The sequence below is a fragment of the Lepidochelys olivacea genome (assembly GCF_965140295.1).
Source record: "Lepidochelys olivacea isolate rLepOli2 genome assembly, chromosome: 4".
Classification (NCBI taxonomy): Eukaryota; Metazoa; Chordata; order Testudines; family Cheloniidae; genus Lepidochelys; species Lepidochelys olivacea.
In genome coordinates, this window is record NC_140414.1 from 95,257,567 (window position 1) to 95,280,558 (window position 22,992).

At 40.5% G+C, this 22,992-nt stretch overlaps 1 protein-coding gene across 4 annotated transcripts in view; it reads right to left on the bottom strand.

The window, feature by feature from the left end:
• Positions 1-22,992, bottom strand: part of CRACD (capping protein inhibiting regulator of actin dynamics) — a 204,572-nt gene that overhangs the window by 34,702 nt on the left and 146,878 nt on the right. For 3 of the 4 annotated variants that reach the window (XM_084625694.1, XM_084625693.1, XM_084625695.1), the window contains 2 exons: positions 10,782-10,917; positions 5,493-5,657 (listed from right to left, as the gene is read on the bottom strand). In XM_084625694.1, coding sequence (XP_084481820.1) covers positions 5,493-5,657; positions 10,782-10,901 — 285 coding nt within the window. In that variant the 5' untranslated portion in view covers positions 10,902-10,917. The remainder of the gene's footprint in view (positions 1-5,492; positions 5,658-10,781; positions 10,918-22,992) is intronic. The other variant, XM_084625696.1, reaches the window with a different exon arrangement.

Consider the following 22,992-nt stretch of genomic DNA (forward strand, 5'->3'; position numbering starts at 1 on the left):
CAAAGGGTAAGAGGAAACCAAGGCAAAATACTTTCCCCAAGGTCAGTAGCTAAGGCAGGAACAAAACCCAGGTCTGCTACATTCTAGTCCAATGCCTTATTCACAGACAAACTTGCTTTGCTTTGGCCTGTGGATTTGGTGGGGAAAATTATTCAATGAAACTTGACCTTCATCCCCTTCCCAATCCCCATCCTTGTGCCCTCCAATTCCATGGATCTGGAGTGGTCCTCAGTGGGGCCAAGAGGGACGTGGACACCATGCCATGGAGGCAACACTCCCCTATGTTCTGCCCCCTAAAAAGCAATCCCTGGGTGCATGGGAAAGTACTGGGGCCCTACATTTGGTATTACTGTATCATTTATGGGCATTAACTTAACAGTCTTTCTTTTTATAATTGTTCTTATGTTTATGCATTATAGAGCGTATTTAAGTGACTCGTTTTAGCTAGGAGCTTGTGAAGCTTTCTGTGATATGAATTATAGCCTATTTGCATCTTTGATATAAAATGACGGGCTTGATTTTTAATCCCACATTTTTCAGTTCTGACCTATTTTATGTACACTCTGTGATTCTCCTTTTATGACTCATTAGCAGATATTAGTAGATAGCCTCAAAATTAGCATTTCAAACACATGCCAAATCAAATTGAGAACTGAAGCCAATAATCCAATTTACCTAAATAATAATAATGAAAAACCACATGGAATATAAGAAATACAACACCAACAATACTTAGCACTTCTAATCTGTAGCTTTCCAAGTGCTGCATAAAATGCATATGCCTTCTTATTCCCTGTGTACAAATGGAAGCACAGAGAGGATACAAAGGCTTGATCTACACTAGAAAATTAGGTAGGCATAACTACACCACTCGAGATGTGAAAAATCCAAAATATTTTTATATCACACGCTGTAAAGCTTCAGGCGAGTAGATGGGCTTGTTTAAATAGAGCAAAAAACAGATAAAAAGTTGTGAGTTCTTTGGAAATCCTTTAACAGGCAGATTTTGCTCTGTATGATTCAGTAACTGTACTCAAGGTGAACAGGGAGTGCAGAATGAAAGAGAAAAGGAAAATCAGCCAATGATAAAGAATATGGTGGAGCCTGGCCCTGGGCATGTGCACATCTGGGGGAGTGTAGTATGGCTTCTCCTCCAAATGGCTCCGCGTAGGGGCATGGCAACACCTGAAAGCCAGTGAGAGGTGGTACCAAGCCAACTAGTGGTAGCGAATGAGTGACCACTGCAGCTCTGGTATGCTCTCCCTGAGAAGCCTTGGGAAGAATTCTGGCTGAGACAACCCAAATTCCTCCTCAGGCTGCAACATAATTCCTCTGAACCTCCCTCCAGGAAGGGCTGTGACTTAAAAACACAATCTGGCCCTCAAGCTCTATTCAAACATCCTACTGCAAGGGTAGGGATGTAGGATGGGAGGTGGATAGACAAATCTTTTTGCAGGGAACCCATGGGTCAGATAGGAAAATACTGAGAGACACACAAACCCTACCTCCTGTACAGCCCTGGAGGATACAAATACAGTGGAAACAATACATTTCTGCTGCACAGGGGAGCTGTGAATCTGAGAGATCAATTAAGGAGATTCCAGAACACACTTCAGAGTTCAGAGCTTAACTCCACAATAGTGCTGGGGGGTGGGGAGGAGGAAGGCTTTGTGGACAGATTGAGGCTCTACATCCCTCTGTGAATTAGTGGGAAGAGATTCTATGATTCTTTGAAGGGGTCAACAAACACATGGACAAGGGGGAATCCAGTGGACATAGTGTACTTAGATTTCCAGAAAGCCTTTGACAAGGTCCCTCACCAAAGGCTCTTAAGTAAATTAAGTTGTCATGGGATAAGAGGGAAGATCCTTTCATGGATTGAGAACTGGTTAAAAGACAGGGAACAAAGGGTAGGAATAAATGGTAAATTTTCAGAACGGAGAGGGGAAACTAGTGGTGTTCTCCAAGAGTCAGTCCTAGGACCAGTCCTATTCAACTTATTCAAAAATTATCTGGAGAAGGGGTAAACAGTGAGGTGGCAAAGTTTGCAAATGATACTAAACTGCTCAAGATAGTTAAGACCAAAGCAGACTGTGAAGAACTTCAAAAAGATCTCACAAAACTAAGCGATTGGGCAACAAAATGGCAAATGAAATTTAATGTGGATAAATGTAAAGTAATGCACGTTGGAAAAAATAACCCCAATTATACATACAATATGATAGGGGCTAATTTAGCTACAACTAATCAGGAGAAAGATCTTGGAGTCATCGTGGATAGTTCTCTGAAGACATCCACTCAGTGTACAGCGGCAGTCAAAAAAGCAAATGGGATGTTAGGAATCATTAAAAAAGGGATAGAGAATAAGACGGAGAATATCTTATTGCCCTTATATAAATCCATGGTACCCCCACATCTTGAATACTGTGTACAGATGTGGTCTCCTCATCTCAAAAAAGATATACTGGCATTAGAAAAGGTTCAGAAAAGGGCAACTAAAATGATTAGGGGTTTCGAATGGGTCCCATATGAGAAGAGATTAAAGAGGCTAGGACTTTGCATCTTGGAAAAGAGGAGACTAAGGGGGGATATGATAGAGGTATATAAAATCATGAGTGGTGTGGAGAAAGTGAATAAGGAAAGGTTATTTACTTGTTCCCATAATATAAGAACTAGGGGCCACCAAGTGAAATTAATGGGCAGCAGGTTTAAAACAAATTAAAGGAAGTTCTTCTTCACACAGCGCACAGTCAACCTGTGGAACTCCTTGCCTGAGGAGGTTGTGAAGGCTAGGACTGTAACAGGGTTTAAAAGAGAACTGGATAAATTCATGGAGGTTAAGTTCATTAATGGCTATTAGCCAGGATGGGTAAGGAATGGTGTCCCTAGCCTCCGTTTGTCAGAGGGTGGAGATGGATGGCAGGAGAGAGATCACTGGATCATTACCTGTTAGGTTCACTCCCTCCAGGACACCTGGCATTGACCACTGTCGCTAGACAGGATACTGGGCTAGATGGACCTTTGGTCTGACCCAGTATGGCCCGTTCTTATGTTCCTCAACCACCCACTGCACAAAGCTCCTTTGCTAGGGCATTGTGCAAGGGATCCAAATGTCACTCGGTGTGCTCCAAGTTGACAGAGAAAGGTGCTAACTCATCTGGAAGTGCTACTGTTTATTGAGGATTTGTGTAGTGAAGGAAGGCTGCAGTATTTGCTATTTTCTCCATTAATAGCATGATCATTTCTTAAAGATGGATAGATACAGTACCTTCCAAATACACAGGGAGATTATGTCCCTGCTCCCAGGAGTTTACAGTTTTAAATATACAGAAAAACACAACTGATAAATGCTCAGGTGGGAACAGATGCTTTCCTTCTGCCCAGAGGGTCTGTCTACACAGTAGCTGGGAGCCTGCTTCCCAGCATAGATAGCGTCTGCTTGAGCTAGTATGCTAAAAGGAGCGGCGTGGCTGGCAGCACAGGTGGTAGCTTGGGCTAGCCCAAGCTACTGCCTGTGTCCACACTGCTATTTTCAGTGTGCTAGCTCAGAAGAGCTAGGCCTGGTCTACACTAGAATATTAAGTCAGCATAGCTATGTTGCTCTGGGGTGTGAAAAATCCACACCCCCAAGCACTGTCCTTAAGCTGACCTAAATCCCTGTGTAGACAGTGCTAGGTTGATGGAAGAATTCTGCCATGGACCTAGCTACCAGTTCTCAGGGAGGTGGACTAACCTATACCAGTGGTCTCCAACCTTTTTACACACAAGATCACTTTTTGAATTTAAGGGCAACCCAGGATCTACCCCACCCCTTTCCTGAGGCCCCACCCCACTCACTCCGTCCCCCTCCCTCCATCGCTCTCTCTCCCCCACCCTCACTCACTTTTGCTGGGCTGGGGCAGGGGGTTGGGATGTGGGAGAGGGGTGCAAGCTCTGGGAAGGCTTTTGGGTGCAGGAGGGGATATGAGGCAGAGGGTTGGGTTGCAGGAGGGTTTTGGGGTGCAAGCTCTGGGAGGGGGCTTGGAATGCAGGAGGGTTTTGGGATGCAGGCTCTGGGAGGGGGCTTAGGGCTGGAGCAGGGTTGGAGTGCAGGAGGGGGTATGGGGTGCTGGCTCTGGGAGGGGAATCAGGGCTGGGGCAGTGGGTGGGGTGGGGGAGGGGACTCAGGGCTGGGGTATGGGAGGGCGTTTGGGGTGCTGGCTCCAGGAGGGGGCTCAGGGAGGGCATTGGGGTGTGGGCTCCTGATGGGCGGTGCTTACCTTGGGTGGCTCCTGGTTCCCTGCCTGGGCCCATGCAACTCCCAGAAGCGGCCAGCATGTCCCTGTGGCCCTGGGGATGAGAACGTGGCTCCGCGCACTGCCCCTCCCTGCAGGCATCACCCACACAGCTCCCCGTTCCCGGCCAATGGGAGCTGACGGGGCGGTGCCTGCAGGCAGGAGTAGCGCATGCAGACACGCCCCCTCAAGGGTCGCAGGGACATGCTGGTCACTTCCAGGAGTGGTGCAGGGGGAGGTCAGGCAGGGAGTCTGCCTTATCCCTGCTGTGCTGCTGGACTTTTAGCGGCCGGAGATCGTGATCGACTATCAGAGGCTCCAGGATTGAACAGTCGATCATGACCTACCAGCTGGTGACCACCTGCCTATACCGATAGGAGAACCCCTCCTGTCAAGGTAGGCAGAGTCTACACTGAAGCACTACAGTGGCAAAGCTGCAATGATGCTGCAGTAAGGTTTTAAACGTAGACAAGCCCCTAGCGTGCGTCAGTCTGCCCGCACTGGGAAGCACATGCCAAGCTGCTGTGTTAACGTACCCATAGACTACCCCATATACCCGGTATGTCCGAGGCTTGGGAGGTACAGTGGCTTGAGCTTTAGACAGCCAGTTCTATTTTCAGTCTGCCACTGGCTTTGGGTTTTTCTCCACTTAAAATGGTGCAGTAGTGCCACTGTGTCATGTCAGTGTAGACACTGCTATCATCAAAGGAGGTTACCCCGGCTCTCACTCCAATCTGTGAGGGGCAGACTTCTGAAGAGAGTTGATCACAGCACAGACATTTGTCCTGTAACTGGCCCACAGGCAAATTGGCTTTGGCGCCAATCCCTCTCACACAGGATTTCCCCTGTAGGCTGCTATGCATCACCTGTGCTCAACTTCCCACTCTGGGAAATCCAGTGTTCTCTTTCTCTCACCAGCCTTTTCCTGACCTTTAGAGAGAGGCTATGTTTGCCACCTGCTCTGTGGGATGTTAACTGTGGGCCTTTAGAATAGTTAATATCATGGCCTCCCTCCCAGGACACCAAGTACATCACCCCCCAGTGCATATACTTATCATTAGTCTAGGGTGCAGAATTTGAAAAGTCCTACTAAATGTGTGTGTCCGCACATCAAAAGCCTTCTGCCCTGGCTTACTGGACATTGCATCTATGCCCCAATGAGTTCTATGCTTTCAATGATAGTGTGATGTAGTGAATATGTCCATTTAAAATGCTTACTTTGTTATCACTGTCCGAGAGCACTGTGTCCTGTTGAGTCTCAATCTCCATTGGGCTACTGAGTAATAAGTCCTCTTCTAAACTAGCATTTGCCTCCTCCATTGTCCTCTCAGAAATGGTCATTTGTGGTAGTTGTCCAAATTTAATAGTCTTGGACAACTGTTGCTGAAAAACAAGAAAAATGTATTTATGTCACAAATGAAATAAGTTGACTCTACTGCACATGCCCTCTCTCCCCATGGAATCTGCATACTCTGCAAACAATTTGAAATACGCAGACCGATTACCAGGGCTAAAAGGCAAACCAACTCCAGATTCAACAGCCGCAACAAGGCAGAGAAAAGGAAGCATAATTATCAGTAGCAACTATTGTCCTCCTCAATCAAGAGTTAACAAAGACTCTTTGTTTTATTATTATTATTATTATTATTATTATTATTCGCTGTTTTATTATGACTTTCATAATATTGGTGTTTTCTGGAGTCATGTGGACACACCAAAATCAAGCTTTCATTAAAACAAAAACAAAAAGGTATATTTCTAGGCTTCATGGTTGCAGAGAAAATCTTGAATTCATGACCCACGTGCATCCTCCAAGGTCTCAATCCAGAAGGCCATAAAAAGAACCCTACATTTATTATTTTTTTTAAAAAAAATCTCACAATTTGAGGGACCAGACATGATTTTTAAATGTTTGAGGATCGGCAATACTGCATATTAAAGGAACCTGATTTTCAGAGAATGCAGAGCATCTACCCTCTGAAAATCAGGCCCCTTTAAGGTATCTCAGGTTGAGTTCCCAAAAATTCAATTACCAAAGTCATTAGTCACTTCTGCAAATCTTGACCAGATGTATTCCCACTGCAGATCCCCTTCTGCCATGCCACAAGGCTATTCGTGTACAAGAGAGCACAGAAATCCCACACTGAGGCTCTGCAGAGACTAATGTCATAAGGAGAACTGTAACACATAGGTCAACAGAAAATGTGAGTTTTGTAGCTTTTCCATCATTCAACTTTTACTTTTCTATTTCCCTTTTTATTTTCATTTAATCCTGTTTCTTTTCCAGAGATGATTTAAAACCTTCTCTCTGAAAGACCTATAAATAAAGTAAGATTGAATTGCACCAAGGATAAAGTTAACAAAACAAGGAGCATTTTATGGCTGTCTAGAGACAGAGCCTCTGACTGGTGCTTTTCGGCAGTAATGACTTTGGGCTTACACAGAGATCACAGAATAAGATCCTCCTTTAATGTACAGAAATTAATTTCTGTTATGTATGCCTAAAAGAATCAAATGTTTGAAAGAGAACATATTTTAGCATGAGATTTAGAAGAAGTAATGAATAGGAAAGAGGATGCTTTAGTATTTGATTTTCTTTCTGAATATTTACAAGAACCACACCCAGTTAAAAGAGATAAGACCGTGTGGTAATTTTCTTACTCTCTTTCAAGGACAGGAAATTCTCCAAAGAGGATCTCCTATCACTGTGAAAATCTCCACAAGTTAATGCTCATAGCAGGGATTCAAGTGAGTAACTTCCCTTCCTGTGAATGTCAATTACAAGCACAGACGTCTGCCGTGAATTTACCCCTCTGAATTTAAGAAAGACACAATGTAGATTACAGTAGCAATTATGTAAAGTAAAAATATGACTTCAGCTCTGAATCAATAGCATGGTTTAGGTGAGAACTTGGCACGGAAACACAGTTTTTAATAGGAGTGGTAAACCACAAAGGTCAATCTCAATTCACATAACTATCCAGAAGTTTGCATTTCGTGTCTAAATCTTAGTCAGATTAACTGAAGCCATTAATGTCCCATAGCGCAAAACCAGTTGGTGGGGGGGAGGGAGTGTAGAAAGAGAGAATTTCTCTATCACTAGGTTGATGAACTAGGATTGATGTTCCTCCACCAACTCACTCAGGTATGCACGGGTATTGCTGCTGCCCATCTGCATCCTGATAGTGGATGATCAAACATAACTTGTGTGATTAAATGGACCAAGTTAATGGCAGAAAGTCACACCTGCTTAGATACCCAGAAGGAAATTTGGTCCCACTGAAGTCAATAGAAAACTCCTTTTAAGAGGAGTCAGTTGGTGCCAGTCTTTTCAGACTTTACCTTCTCTAGGTCTGCATTCTACCTTGGATTTATAACACCCGCACTGAAATAAACAGCAATTCCACATGCAGAGCAAAACAATGGCCCTGGGAGGGTATCATCCAGTAAACTGCTGAGTGCCCTCAGCTCTCGTTGATTATAGTGGAAACTGAATCGGGACCTGGATTCAGATCTAGGTGAATCTAGGACCCACAGAACCTAAATTTTCATTTAGTAATTTCTTTCTTAAATTAAAAATGAACCCTTAATTTAGGGCCAGACTCCAATACCCTTACAACAGATAGTGGTCTTGCTCTGAGTAGCCCCACTGGAGGCAGTGGTACGACTCTCAGAGTGAGGTATTCAATGTGAGTAAGGGTATCAGAATCTGGCTCGCGGTGAGAAAATGTGCCTGCTGTCTCTCTGGATCTATTGCAGGGGTTCTCAAACTGGGGGGCATGAGGTTATTACATCGGGGGGTTGCAAGGTGTCAGCCTCCACCCCAAACCCTGCTTTGCAACCAACATTTATAATAAAAAGAAAAGGAGGATTTGTGGCACCTTAGAGACTAACCAGTTTATTTGAGCATAAGCTTTTGTGAGCGACAGCTCACTTCATCGGATGCTGTAGCTCACGAAAGCTTATGCTCAAATAAATTGGTTAGTCTCTAAGGTGCCACAAGTACTCCTTTTCTTTTTGCGAATACAGACTAACACGGCTGTTACTCCAAAACCCAACATTTATAATGGTGTTAAATATATAAAAAAGTGTTTTTAATTTACGAAGGGGGGTCGCACTCAGAGGCTTACTATGTGAAAGGGGTCACCAGTACAAAAATTTGAGAACCACTGATCTATTGCTTATAAAATGTGCCTGACTATATACTAATTACAGTGCTGAGGAATAGAGGGATGGATGGGGTGCCTTTTTCTACACATATTATGACATTTCACATGTACAAACTGTGCAGTGAACACTGGAGGATGCCTATGAATAGAGCTATTGTAGAGAATGGTATGTGCAATAAAAGAAAAGCTCTATTTTATTTGTTCAGATTAAAGAATTTTATTGTAATCTGGAATGTTTGAGAAATGGGCTGTAAAAATGCCTCTCCATATGTATGAGTTTTTTTTATTATTTTATTGATATTCCCAGGAGGTAGAACATTTGTACTTTGTGGCACATATGCAGTTTTCAAAATTACTCCCAAGATTAAAGATTTATTCACTCAGACTTACAAAAATTAGTTTGAAGGCTGAAAGTCTACAAATGCCCACATTTCTGCATGTAGCTGGCTTCCTCAGGGAACAGAACACTCTTTTCTGTAGCTACTCTTAGCATTTTTAAATACATTTATTTTAATTGAATAAACTCTATTAATAACTTTCCACTGGCCAATTTTTTTTCAACGTTTTAATCTCCAAGAGCTGATGTTGACCGCTAAATGTCAAAATCCCAAACAGCTCATTATTACTTTGTCATCTGAAAGTGAGATGCAGACAAGGAAAATATTATGTTCCCTTTACTAGTTTATAATATTTTCCTGTTGAACCAAGGGCAGAATCTGAAAGACTGCATATATAATAGTCCCCTGAGACATGTTTAGAATGATTCCAAATTTCCTGTATCTCTATGTTTTCTGGCTACCTAATTCTAAAAGCTACCTGCCATTTGTAAGTATCCTCATGCATTGCTTTTGAAGACTATTCTCTTCTCAATGCAACAATGTATTTTGAATTAACATTAAGAGATCCATGCCTCTCCTGGCTGATGAAAGCCAGTGAAGAAAAACTATACCCACTATTAATGGGAATTGTTAATGCTTGCTTCTAAGAAGCACACCTACCAATTCCTTGAAACATGAAAGAAGTCCAAAAGAAGCCAGGTTTCAGAGTAGCAGCCATGTTAGTCTGTATTCGCAAAAAGAAAAGGAGTACTTGTGGCACCTTAGAGACTAAGGTTAAATAAATAAACTGAATAAATTGGTTAGTCTCTAAGGTGCCACAAGTACTCCTTTTCTTTTTGCAGAAGAAGCCAGTTACTTGACCATGAAGAACTTTCCAGCTATTATCCTGTCTGGTATCTCATTTTGGCATCTCAAGTGGGCACAGTTTGGTTTGTGAGCAGAGTTTAGAGGAATACAATTAATTTCCCCCCACCCTCCAATTCAACCCCTGTGAGTGGGCAGTTACACAACACTGACAAGCTCTCAAAGTCCTGCCCCAACATGTCCTGTGCCCACTGTAAAAACAGATGAATTTTTGAAAGGTATCTCTTCTTCAGCTCTTCCAAAGTCCAATTAGGAATATGGAGCAAATCTTTCAAGTATATTACAGAGCACAAAATTAATTAGTGCATTAATGGGACAGGAATCATGGAAGCCAGGCATGAAAGGAGGGCTGGTAAGTAATTTCTTAACAGCAGGGTATGGTTTTATTTAAGAAGGAAGCCATTTATGTATTAATTTATTTTGAAGACTAAATGTATCTGAAATGCAGGTGGACTGGGGAAAGAGCAGTGGGAAGGTTCCTCAAGAGCCTTGTTTTGTATGCATTTAGAACTTCAAGGACAAAAATGGAAGGCAAATGAAAAGTAAGACCTTTGGGGATTGACTATTTCTACATCATGCAAAAAGTCTAATGCATTTGAAAAACAATGGGAAAGCATACAAACAAACTGGTAATTAAGAAACCAATGGACATGAGTTAAGTGACTAAAAGGCAAGGACTAACAAAAATTAATGGGGAAATATGTGAGGGCAAAAGAGAAAAAAATATTTAAATGACAAGAAAAAACACAAAGGAAATCTTTGTCTTGTATTCCATTATTCTCCTCTGTTGTTTACTTAGGCCCCGACCACGCAGGCTGATCCAAGGGGGTCAACACATACATCCATATGAAGTCCCCTCCCCCCGTACACTTTAATGGAACACCACATGGCTGCAGGGCGCACATATTTACTTACAGGATTGGGGCCATAGGTTGTAAAGGCAGATCCACGGCTGGTGTAAATTATCATAGCTCCACTGCAGTGATGCCAATTTACACCAGCTGAGGATCTGCCCCTAAGTTCTTCAGGGAAGTGACTGGTCTTCTTACATGCTTAGCATGCTATGGCACATGATGAAAAAAACATTTTGTTTTTAACATTTACACCTGCATAGTCACATGCTTGTTCCTTCTTACCTGAAGGGTTTTGACTTTGCCTAGGATTTTGTCCTGTGACATTGCTTGGACTGCCTGCTCACTCTCTGCTTGCCCATCAGGTATAAAAATACTGTCATGGGAAAAGGCTCGAGTGCCCATAGTATAGTCGGAGGACCTGAAATGCAATTCATATACACAGTACTTAATTTTATAAAGATACCCCAAATGATTTCTGCAGTTCATTCTTACAGTAACTCCCCTGACCTATATCCTTGTCTCTGCTTTATTCTACCTAGAATTTATACTATCCTCATCACTGTAGTATCTGAGTGGCCTGCAGTAGTGCATTAAGCAACCTGTCTGACATCTGTCACATGTGGTTCATTCGCTCTCATCCACTGCCCAGAGGGAGAACTGTGTGCAGAGCAGAGTGGTTGTTTTGGTAGGATTTTATTTTATTTTATTTTATTTTTTAAATGCACACATTCTATTTTATATATTAAATGCTACTTAATGATATTTCTTTGGGTATTGAACATTGTCACATGAACAATTTGGTCAAGAAGAAAAGACCAAGAAATAAAACTGGGAAGTTTTTTCCTCATGTGTACACACTGACCCTAAAAGAAAGAAATTAACTTTATCAGAAGTGATTAGTAATATTTTGTAAAGCACAAGCAGTTTTGATTGAAAGGAAAAATAATTCATACTTGAAAAGAACATTCTTCCTGCCCTAGTCTGAAATGGCGTGGTCCATGAGATAGATTTTTTGTCTACAGGTGTCTTTTGTTTCCGAAGAGACCTGTTGAAATTGGAGACAGGCCTCATGCTCATAATAAAAACTCTAACCTTATGAAACTCACCTGGTTTTGTTACATGTATCAAAAAGTTTCCAGGCCTCCCAAGGAAGTGTGGGCATAGTATTAATTTATAATTTCACATATAACCACACAAAAGCTGTAGGGGTTTTGTTTGCTTGTTTTGTTTTTTGGGCAAGGGTTGGCAGGTGGGGTTAAATGCAAAACTAGGTGAACCATGGTGGTATCAATTGAGTTTTAGTTTGAGTTTTTCATTTGCCTGAACCAGAAACTTGAAGCAAAATTCAAGGGAAGTAAACCCACCCATAGCATAACCAAAGCCAATCTTCATGCAAAGCTGCCAATTTGTCCCCACCTCTGGCTGGATCATTCATGTGACTGAGCAATCTCACTGACCACTTGTGAAAATAAGATTTCATGGACATTGCAAACTCCAAATTCTATCTCAAGGCAGGATCCAGAAAGGGAGGAGCAAGGTGGATTGTTACACAATGAAGAGGGAGAGGTCTAGTGATTTCAACAGGGAACTAGAAATTCAGTGGTTCTTAATTCTAATCCTGGCTCTGATGAGGATTGCTTCTGTGATCTCGGGAAAATCACTTAGCCTCTATACTTCCGTTTTTTCCATCTGTAAACTTGGGATAATACAGGAATGTTGAGAAGTTAAATTAATGTTCATGAAAAACCTGGAATGTGAATATTGCTATAAGGGTACACACTAAGTTTGATGATGATGATGATGGATGTGAACTGTGATAGAGAAGATTATGCCAATTTCTTATTTCCCTCTGACTGCTCTGTGGCTGTGGTATACCAAACAGCATATTTAAAAAGTCTGCCTTCATGTACTAACTTGGCAACTAGAATTGTATACAATGAGAAAAATTAGCCTCACATAAAGACATCACTTACTGTAACGCAGAGAGAGGACGTCAATGTATTCTACTTGCCTACTTCTAAAGAACTGCATTGCTGAAGTCAATTGTCTGAATGGCCAGAAGCCTCTTACATATGAGCACCAATGTAGGATTGCTTTGATACAAAAGATGATACAATCACTAGTTAAGTCACCAAATGCTTGTACTAGAGAGTAGCAGCTTCTATACAATGCCACGCCACTTGGATTAGTAACACATACTGGAAAACTCTCTTATGTCACTGCTAAATACCACAGAAACATGTGGATTTACACAGAGATGGTATCCAAGGGAACATCATGTTGCTAACAAGTTAATTCCATGTCTCCTCAATCCACAAGAAAGGTGATTAACAAAAAAAAAGTGTCCTTATTTGCTTCTTTACAATGCATAAAGAAAACATGACTTTTTAAAGAAGTTTTTTTAACATTAGAAATTCATACCATGACTAGCTTGGAATATTTTATGGCAAGTGGAGAACTAGTAAAATTAAGATATCACAAGAGGCAAGCGTGGAAAAATAGCCTGACTGTTTAAAACTTCAAAAAGGAATTGACATTTTGAAGAAAAGATGTTTTTGTTAAAATATCCAACCATCCTGTTCCTTCGAATTAAGGTGTAAAGGCAAAAAATATGCATATTCTGAAAACTTCAACAAGTCTTCCAAGAAAACCAGCGAAGACCAGGATTGACAGTCCTGGTGTTTCTAGAGTAAAACACAAATAAAAAACCCTTTACATTATATAATATAAAATATTAAATGAGCTGTTCCCACCAACTCCTCCACCCGCAATGCTTTGTAATGGTTTTTAAGTTTTCAAAAAAGTCATATTCAGCTGCTGAGAAAGTTTGCTGGGAATGTATTTAATGTAGCCCAATATCATTGCTTAACTCCATGGGCACAATCCTTATATTTTAAAAACTAAAATAAAGATTTACTAATAACCAACTATCACTATTTTCTGTTCATATCAGTTGTCATATTAAAATTTCTTACAGGCAAAATGCAAAGGGTTTTAAAAATATATATATACAGATTATTTTAAAACCCAATAAATCATTAATAAAGCTTTTTGGGGCAGTGGGGGAGCCCAACTCATTAAACTGTTTCCCCCCATGTAGACAAATCAAAACTGAAGCAACTCATATTTTTATGAAAAATGAATTTTTGAACAGCACATTGCATTTGAAATAATCAATCGAATGTAGAGCAGTTCAATATTTCATAACACTTTCACCCAGAAAACAAATACAACAGTTCATTTACGCTATGCACGTATTAGATAAAAAAATTCCATGGCCTTTACCTGTTTACCTAATAAAGGTACATGCATCTCAGTTTACAAATCTGTAGCAGAAAATCTATTACATTTAAAAACAAACAAACAAACAAATCCAACCCTTCTTTGAATGTCTGATATTGCATCAAGGAACAAGAGAGTGCTGCAGAACCACACTTCCCTAGAGAGAGCCTCAGCAAGCTAGCACCTGGTGTCTTTCTGCAGACCACCACCAAGTGGTCCATGGACCATAATTTGAGAACCTCTGCTGTAGAAAAAGTCTGGACCCAGTTGGGCCAACTTCTGAAGCCACATGATACTAGATGGTTTTGATATGAAACCCAGAGAAATTTGGTAGTGTTGACTGAATTTCCCCTATGACTAATTTAGACTTGTTTGAACTGAAAACACGGGGAGGCAGTTTATGGGCTCACACAATCCATAACCGAAGAAACTGTGCACATGAAACATGACAAACAGAAACCACCATCCTTTTCACAAATCTAATGTGAAGCAGCTAAGGGTAACATGGACAGCATTGCTCAAAGCAGGGCTAATGGGCACTTTCATTTAGTATTTACCCTTGTCAATTGAGATGAGCGCTGGATGAAGGACACATCCAGACCATATACTGTGCTTTAATACACCCCCACCCACGTTTTTCTAATATCAGCATCATTCAGTGACCATTGACTTTGTTTCTCAGCCACCTACCGTATCTCCTCCATTTTCTTTTTCATCAGCATTCTCTCCCCAGAGAAAAGTTTTAGATTCCACATTTTTAATTAAAGCAGGTCATGTTTATCCCCAATCCATCCCTGTTAATCTTAAGGATATTCACACAGCAAATTAAAAGATAATGGTAACATTTCAAGCACTAAAAGGGTGTTTTCAGAATCAGGATTTGTATATGTACCTTGCTTTAGCTGCAAGTCAGATAACAATTAAGCAATGTTGATCTCTCAGTTACAGCTGTGCAAAACCATCAGCTTTCCATACATTTGTACAAGTTTAATTTAGGGCTATACTTGAAGACAATGGTTTGCACTGATCTTTTTTGGGAGCCTGCAAAATCATCAATTACAGATGAGGACACATGAGAAGGGAAGAGCCCAATTTGATTCTCAGAGTGCAGATTGAATTTGAAGGGCTGATGCTTAGATTTTATTATATTTTTTTAATTTGTAGGGTGAACAAGCTCCAAATTACTGGAACACAATACAACATGGAACCCCTAAACGCCATTTCTATAGAGCCACTTTTCATGTCTGAACTGCAGTCTAAGCATGGTTTAAATACAGTTTGTCTGGCCCCAGGACCAACCATGGTATAATCAGGTTAAAAAACTGTGTCCTGGTCTAAATTTCTACTTGGGTAGAACAACTATATACATTAGTATAACCTGGTTTTCCATAAATGAAAGTAAACTGTGTCTAAGGTTGTTTGAACTGTACAGAAAGGGCCTAGGTTTTACTCACTTTCAACTCACAGTGCTTTTCAAAGCCTTCCAACTGCATGTTCAATAGATCATATTATAAAAGTTCCTCTTTCATTTTGTTTTCCTATCATGTTCTTTCTTCAGAAAGACTAGATATTTTTAAGATGTGGTATAAGAGGTATAATTGTGTTTCATTCACTACCACTATTATTCTTGTCTGTGAAGATTTGCTCAACGGTCATTGTACAAAAAACAACAACCTAAACCCTCCTCTCAACATGCCTCTATAGATTACATTTCAGAAAACCCTCCTTCCCCTCAGCTAAAAGGCATGCCAGAATGGCCTTCTATAGTGGAATCTGTGGCCTGGACAATCCTGACCACATTTAGAGGCATCAGCCTGTTCCGTAATACCGCCTCCAGAAAACTTGGGAGAGCCATAGCAGCAATTTATTAACACTTCAGCTGGTAATACTGAGTTGATGATGACACTTCAGAGCCTATTTGTACTGAAAATAATTGACTCATGAGCTAACTCATTTGTAGAAAGCCGATTTGATTAACTGAATTACGGATGTGCTGTCGTCAAATACGAAGCACTTTTAGGGAATTCTTAAAACAAGTTCTCTTCAAAGATCAGTAGTGGCATGGAATACTGTTTCATTTTTACTTCCAGTAGGTAGCTTTTCAAAGTCAAAAAGAAAAGGAGTACTTGTGGCACCTTAGAGACTAACCAATTTATTGATCAAAACAAAGTTCATTTTTACTCTCTCTCTTTTTTGGGTTTTTCATTGCCACACACTCCTTGTCTCCTCAGATATCTGAAAATACAATGCAATTATTTTCCTTTGGTGACTAAGAGGGATGTTGAGGTTTTTAATAAAACTAAAAACACATTTTTCAGCTTCTATGTCTTATGGTCTTATATTTTATAATTTTCACAAGAAAGAAAAACTTGAAAGTAAAAAGAAGAGATTCTTATTGGTTGCTGAAATAGCCCACTCTCAGCTCTCAACTGTTGAGAGAGCTGGATGGAATTTAAAAACATCCAATTAGTCTAATACTTTACAAAATTATTTTTAAAAAATACATAGCGGTAACAAAGTGAAAGTTAAAATAAGGTGAAACATATTTGGTATAGTGTAACTAGAGATGGATCAAGTGGGTGGTGCTTGAATCTGGATTAGGTTTAAACTAGGATTTTGATGTTAGAGTCCAAATTGACACCAAGGTTTGGGTTCAATAGTGCAGAAATCTTGCAAGATTTTGGCCATCTTGAATGATGGAAAGAATGTAGGATCAGATGTTATAATGAGATTTCTGCAATATTTAGCTACATTTGACTTAGATCTGGAAGTCACCACCACACAAATCTACAGAAACAAGGCTTCTAGTTCTGTTAGAGATCTGATGGGAAAACAGAAAATAATCCAGTTAACACAAAGTAGTGGCTTCAACAAAAGTCTATTGTCATTATGTTCGCTAAAAGTAGAAAAGGGCCATGGAGTAATGTAGAACAGTAAATTACTGTATTAGACTTTCACTTCAGGAAATCTGAATTCAAATTCTCTAACAGCTTACAAGTGAAAATTGGACTAATGGATTTATACTAATTTCCTATTTGTATACATCATAATTTGGGGTGTTTGCAAGCAGTCTTTTCTGGATCGAGGCCCATTACTAGAAATTCAAGTGTGTTGCAAGAGAAATCAGGATTAAGGGATGAAATTCACTCCCCCCCAGAGGGCCAGCACAAGACCTGTCCATCCTTTAGGTCTCACTTAAGCCCTCAAAATTAATGGACCAGTTAAAGGACAAATGTCTGTGTTGTGATTACCCCTCTTAAGAAGTCTGCCCCTCAGTCGTGTCCAGAGAGCCCCTGAGCTATTTATTGCATCATTTTCAGAAGCACTAATAAACTTAAAGTTTAGCTGTTCAGTACCCACATTTAGAGAAAATAAACATAAGTGATGGGGGGGGGGGAACAACCCTAAATTTGTTACAATAGGGGAAAAAACCCCCAAAAACAGGAAACTGATTTTTCAGTATTATTTCTCCATTATGTATACACTGTGTCCAGGTTGGACTGTGACATTTGCTGAATGATCTATGTGGCTTGAACAAACTCAAAAGGGAAAGACGATCAGTTGAAGTTTACAATACACATATATTAAGAAAGACTAGTTTACATTCAATGACAACTATAATTTGCAGAGGCAGGAGCTATTGATGATAGAGAATCCTTTTGTTAAGAGAAAATCTTAGAGTTACTTGTTTAAACTGTGCATAGTTTGAAGCATCCAGCAGTTAAACAGAAAGACAGCTCTTAGTGGCAACAGATTATGAATAAGAATCATAGATATTTCTAATTAAACTTTTATTTTATTTTATTTGTTATTGTAGGGAATACTGTGTTAAGCAGGGATGGACTTGATAGCTATCTCTACGTTTTTATGTGGTTCTGTGAATAACGTATTTTACTAATCAGAGCCTACTAAAGAAACACTGGGCATCTGCATTAAGACTTTGGAGACCCTTCCACTAAAGTAGGCATTATGCTGACTAGTCTCATATTGCTAGAAACACAGATATGAAAGAACCTTCACATCTTCTTGAATGTGCAGCATTAAACACTTGGGGGCAAGTTCTTCAATGGGGCACACATACACATGCAACTGAGGATACAACTTGGCAAATGTAAGGATACAAGTGCTGGACCTCTGCTGAAGCAACGGAGAAGAAAGAAATGTTATGATTCTTGTAGAATTGTCTTAATGCCCCTGGGTACTGGGTAAAGGTTGGAAGGTGAGTAAATATACTTTTAAGTAGAGATAGACCTGAGCCATAAAATGTTCGTCTGGATTTTTGAACACCCAAAAGTTCAAAGGTGTTCAGATCCAGGATTTTGATTTGGTCCCATAGAGAGGAGGAGTGACCAGCTGTGAAACTGCAATCACGATATGGATTTTAAACACATCTGAACTTTAGACTTTCAGATTCAGGATTTTGGTACAGGCCCATCACTAATATTAAGAAGGGATAACCCTGTAGGCCAAAAGATCTTTGTGCTGCATGGTTTCAAACTTGTGAAGAGCTGAAGCAAGTCTCAAATTCAGATTTTGTTGAGGTATTTTGCAGGGGCCAAGAAACCATACTTAGAAACTGGAAATTGCTAAACAAGTTGCTCATTGCAGAATGGCACTATGACATGAATTTATTAACCAAGGAAATATAATATTCTGTTCAAGATAAAAGTCAGAAGATTTTGAGAGATGTTTTGCTCTGTATCCCTATGATTAATGCTGTCCTACACTAGTTGTGTATACCTAATGGTCCTGATGTGCAATAATAGACTGATACATTTGATTATCTATATCTAGGATTGTTTACAGACCCTTTCTCGGTTTTTTCTTATCTTCAGTTTTATTTTGTGGAGGAAAAAATGTTTGGTGCTTAAAAACAAAAAGTTTTATCAAAAGGAAATACTGTGTCTTCATTTCTTACATAAAGAAAAGGAGTACTTGTGGCACCTTAGAGACTAACCAATTTATTAGAGCATAAGCTTTCGTGAGCTACAGCTCACTTCCTCAGATGCATATCGTGGAAACTGCAGCAGGCTTTATATATACACAGAGAATATGAAACAATACCTACTCCCACCCCACTGTCTTGCTGGTAATTCCAGTTCCATGCATTGTTATAGTACAGTAGAAAAAGCACACACCACCAATTATGCCCATTTAGTGTTTCATAAATGTACCTCCCACTCCCACACTGAAGAGTCCAGAAATAGAAGCCAAAAAGAAGAAGAAAAAAAAAGGATAAAAAAGGAAATGTTTTGCACTTCTCTGCTTGGAGTTTTGTGGATATGGGGTTGGTTTGGGGTGTTGTGTGGGGGTGGGTTTTGAGCCAATCTTATGATTGCTACTCTTTTTAGAAATGCTCAGTAGACATGAACAAATATCATTACAGAACAACGGCTTATTTTTTAGTATTATCAGAATTTTTTTTAACACTCTACATTCACAAAGCATGTGGAAGCAAGCGTAAGTTTGCAGTAGGGTCCTATCTAGTTAGCTGTTCTGCCATTTATATTGTGACCATCACCATACTATCGGAGTGCCCCAGGAGAGTTACATGTGCATGTGAGATAGTTTCCCCTTCCTGAATGTTTTGTAAGAAGGCTGATTCCAACTGCTTTCCCTCAGGAATAGCCCTAAGGTGGCAGAGATGAAAAACAGATAAAATGTATTGTCTAGTCCTTCTAGACATGGATCAATACTGTAAGGGAAGAAAATGTATTCTGATTCTGAGTTATACCTTTATAGTCTTTTCCCCATCATCTTATGCAGTGCAGGGATATGAGCTTTAGTTCTAAATTATGGTCAAATAGGAAATATTACACATGTTGCAATAGCTGCCTGTCAGAACCGTGTTTCGATAGGTACAGAAAAAGAAGTCAGCCTTGAATTTACATCTAGAAGCTGATTCCTAACCCCTGTACACTCAAAGTTCAGAGATGTTTAAATCCAGGGTTTTGTTTTGGGCCCATGTCAGCTATTGTCTTTCTATTTTATATATAGGATTTTTAAACTTGATGAAAAATTTAGGGTATTTCATTGCACTCACAGACCCATAAACATGTCCTTACAAACTGAACAGGCAGAGGGGAAATGTTTAATATGTTATTTGAAGCAATCACGTTTAATAATGTAAACTTAGGGCCCAGTTCTACTCAGTTCCATGGATGCATCTGCCACTGCCTTCAAACCTAGTTGCATCTGTGTATCTGAGGGCAGAACTAATCCCAGAGACACTAACCCTGCAAAGCAATCTGCACAGACAAGTCCTTATACCTGTAGAGACCTACTGATGTCAGTGGATTAGTTTGCAATATCTAAGTTGACATTTCTTTCATTTTGGATGAATTCCTTCAGTCCTTGCTGAGGCAAAGCTCTTATTTGATGTCAATTGGAATTCTGCCTGCATAAGGGACACAGAAAGGGGTATCAGGTGAATGGCAGATCATACAGCAGGGCAACAACCCTCCAAACGCCAACATTTTCAATGCAAATTTTCATCAAAATCAAATTTACATTTTTGGTCAAAAATTCGGAATGTGGAACATTTCAACCAGGTCTAGTAGATCCCAGCAACTTGGTGTAAGAAGAGAAATATCAGGTAGACCTAATATTAGAAGAGAAGATGTGAAAGGGAGGTTTTGAGAATGACTGGAAAGGAGGCAATTGGTGTATGGGGATGAGTGGGGAAAATGGCAGAGTCCATTACAGGAGAGGGCAGGATCAGAGGCAGAGACAGACAGACAGGCTATGGTGTTACAGAATGAGCCACCTCTTGGAATCAAGTATTTCCCGTTAAAAGTACCAGATTGAGAGTAGTAGATGTAACTTATGGATAATAAGTGGTAAAAAGCTATAGTGCATATATCTGAGAATAAAGCCTCTGCAGGACTGCCACTAAACTAGGTTTGTTAAATAATGGGAGAATATAAATAAGAAGGACAGATGGCCTGTGGAAGGTGTTTTGTGAATGAGAGAACTATGCAAATGCTGCGTTTAGTAACATAAAGAGATCTCTGTGTCTGTCAAGATATTTCAAAGCGTATGGGATAGATTTTCCTTTGCAGCTGAATGCCACTCAGTACATGGAACAGGAGAAGCCATGAAGGAGATGGCTGTACCTCCCTAATCTTGCAGTGCCCAGCCCCAGTGTCAGTTAGAGCAGTTGAGGAGTTGCTTTAATTTATACCACTGGAATAAGGTCCCTAAGTAACCCCATGGCAGTAGAGAATCAGACACAGCAGAGCTCCGACCCCCAGCCTGCCGACCCCCAGCCTGCCCTTGCACATCCACCTTCACCCTCCTAATATGCCTCCTTCATGTGAGAAGGGTGAGGTGCTGATGCAGGATGCAGCTAAACCTTTGTGCCCATTGGGAGTTCCCCGGTGAAAGGGGATTTCTCTGCTGGTGCATCAAAGAATCCTGCCCAGTGTTTGGGCTTCTGTCTGTTACAGAATTCCTCTACTAATCCACAGTTCACTATGCCCATTTTCACTAGCTGAGAGTCTGGCCTGCAGTCTAGAACACTAATGTAACTTTGTTTTAATTTTCATGGGAATGTTCTAAATCCTATTTCATAATAATGAGAACAGCATAAATTACATAGGATACTGTATAATGCTGAACAAATGGAAGGGCAGTTAGGAACACTATCTTCTTAGCTCGACAAGGCACAGCAGGGAAGTCTCAGACATCACACTCCCCAAACAGCAGGAGAATCGATTTTGCCTGACTGGACATCAATATAAATTATTGTTTAACAACTGTTTTTATAGGGACCAGGACTAGTGATTAGGTTGAATAGTGAACTGAGTTCTTTTGGTCTGCAAGGGTTTGTTCAAGATTTTTTCCTGGTTTTGCTTTGTGGGAAGTTCATACCTGTGTTTTGTTTGGAATACTGGATTTGAAAGAATCCAAAACCCCAAAGCAAAGTTATCTGTGTAGGTTGCTATATTGAATTCATCAGACACCTGACAAGTTTTTATTTTTATATTTTAAAGTTTCTCTATCCCCCTCCCCAATAGAGGTTTAAAAAAAATTCTGTGAAAGCTAAAAAGTGCCCAAACTGAAGAATGTTCCCCACCTTCCAGCTGAAACGCTGGGGGGAAAAAAACAAACAAACCCACCCGCAAACCCAAGTTTCACAAAGTTGTCACCCAAACCAGAAAATTCAACCAGCCTCACTTAAATCAAGGTCTAGACTTGTAAATATCACCTGAGTTTTGTGTTGTACCAACATTCAAATACCATCCCAAAAGCTTCACAAAGTTCTGATGATAAAGTATTTTTTTTGGCCATATGAAATATCTGGGAAAACAAACTTATGCAAAATGTTTTTTAAATTGATGACACTGTAAAAATATCTGAAAAATAGACATAGTTAAAAGTAGTCATTCATTATGACTGTGCTAAATGCAGCTATTTTCATGTTTTGTCAGTGCTATAATGTTATGAAGGGAAGAAGGAGGATCCTGGGAACTACAGGCCAGTCAGCCTCACCTCAGTCCCTGGAAAAATCATGGAGCAGGTCCTCAAAGAATCAATCCTGAAGCACTTGCATGAGAGGAAAGTGATCAGGAACAGCCAGCATGGATTCACCAAGGGAAGGTCATGCCTGACTAATCTAATTGCCTTTTATGATGAGATTACTGGTTCTGTGGATGAAGGGAAAGCAGTGGATGTATTGTTTCTTGACTTTAGCAAAGCTTTTGACACGGTCTCCCACAGTATTCTTGTCAGCAAGTTAAGGAAGTATGGGCTGGATGAATGCACTATAAGGTGGGTAGAAAGCTGGCTAGATTGTCGGGCTCAACGGGTAGTGATCAATGGCTCCATGTCTAGTTGGCAGCCGGTATCAAGTGGAGTGCCCCAAGGGTCGGTCCTGGGGCCGGTTTTGTTCAATATCTTCATAAATGATCTGGAGGATGGTGTGGATTGCACTCTCAGCAAATTTGCGGATGATACTAAACTGGGAGGAGTGGTAGATACGCTGGAGGGGAGGGATAGGATACAGAAGGACCTAGACAAATTGGAGGATTAGGCCAAAAGAAATCTGATGAGGTTCAATAAGGATAAGTGCAGGGTCCTGCACTTAGGACGGAAGAATCCAATGCACCGCTACAGACTAGGGACCGAATGGCTAGGCAGCAGTTCTGCGGAAAAGGACCTAGGGGTGACAGTGGACGAGAAGCTGGATATGAGTCAGCAGTGTGCCCTT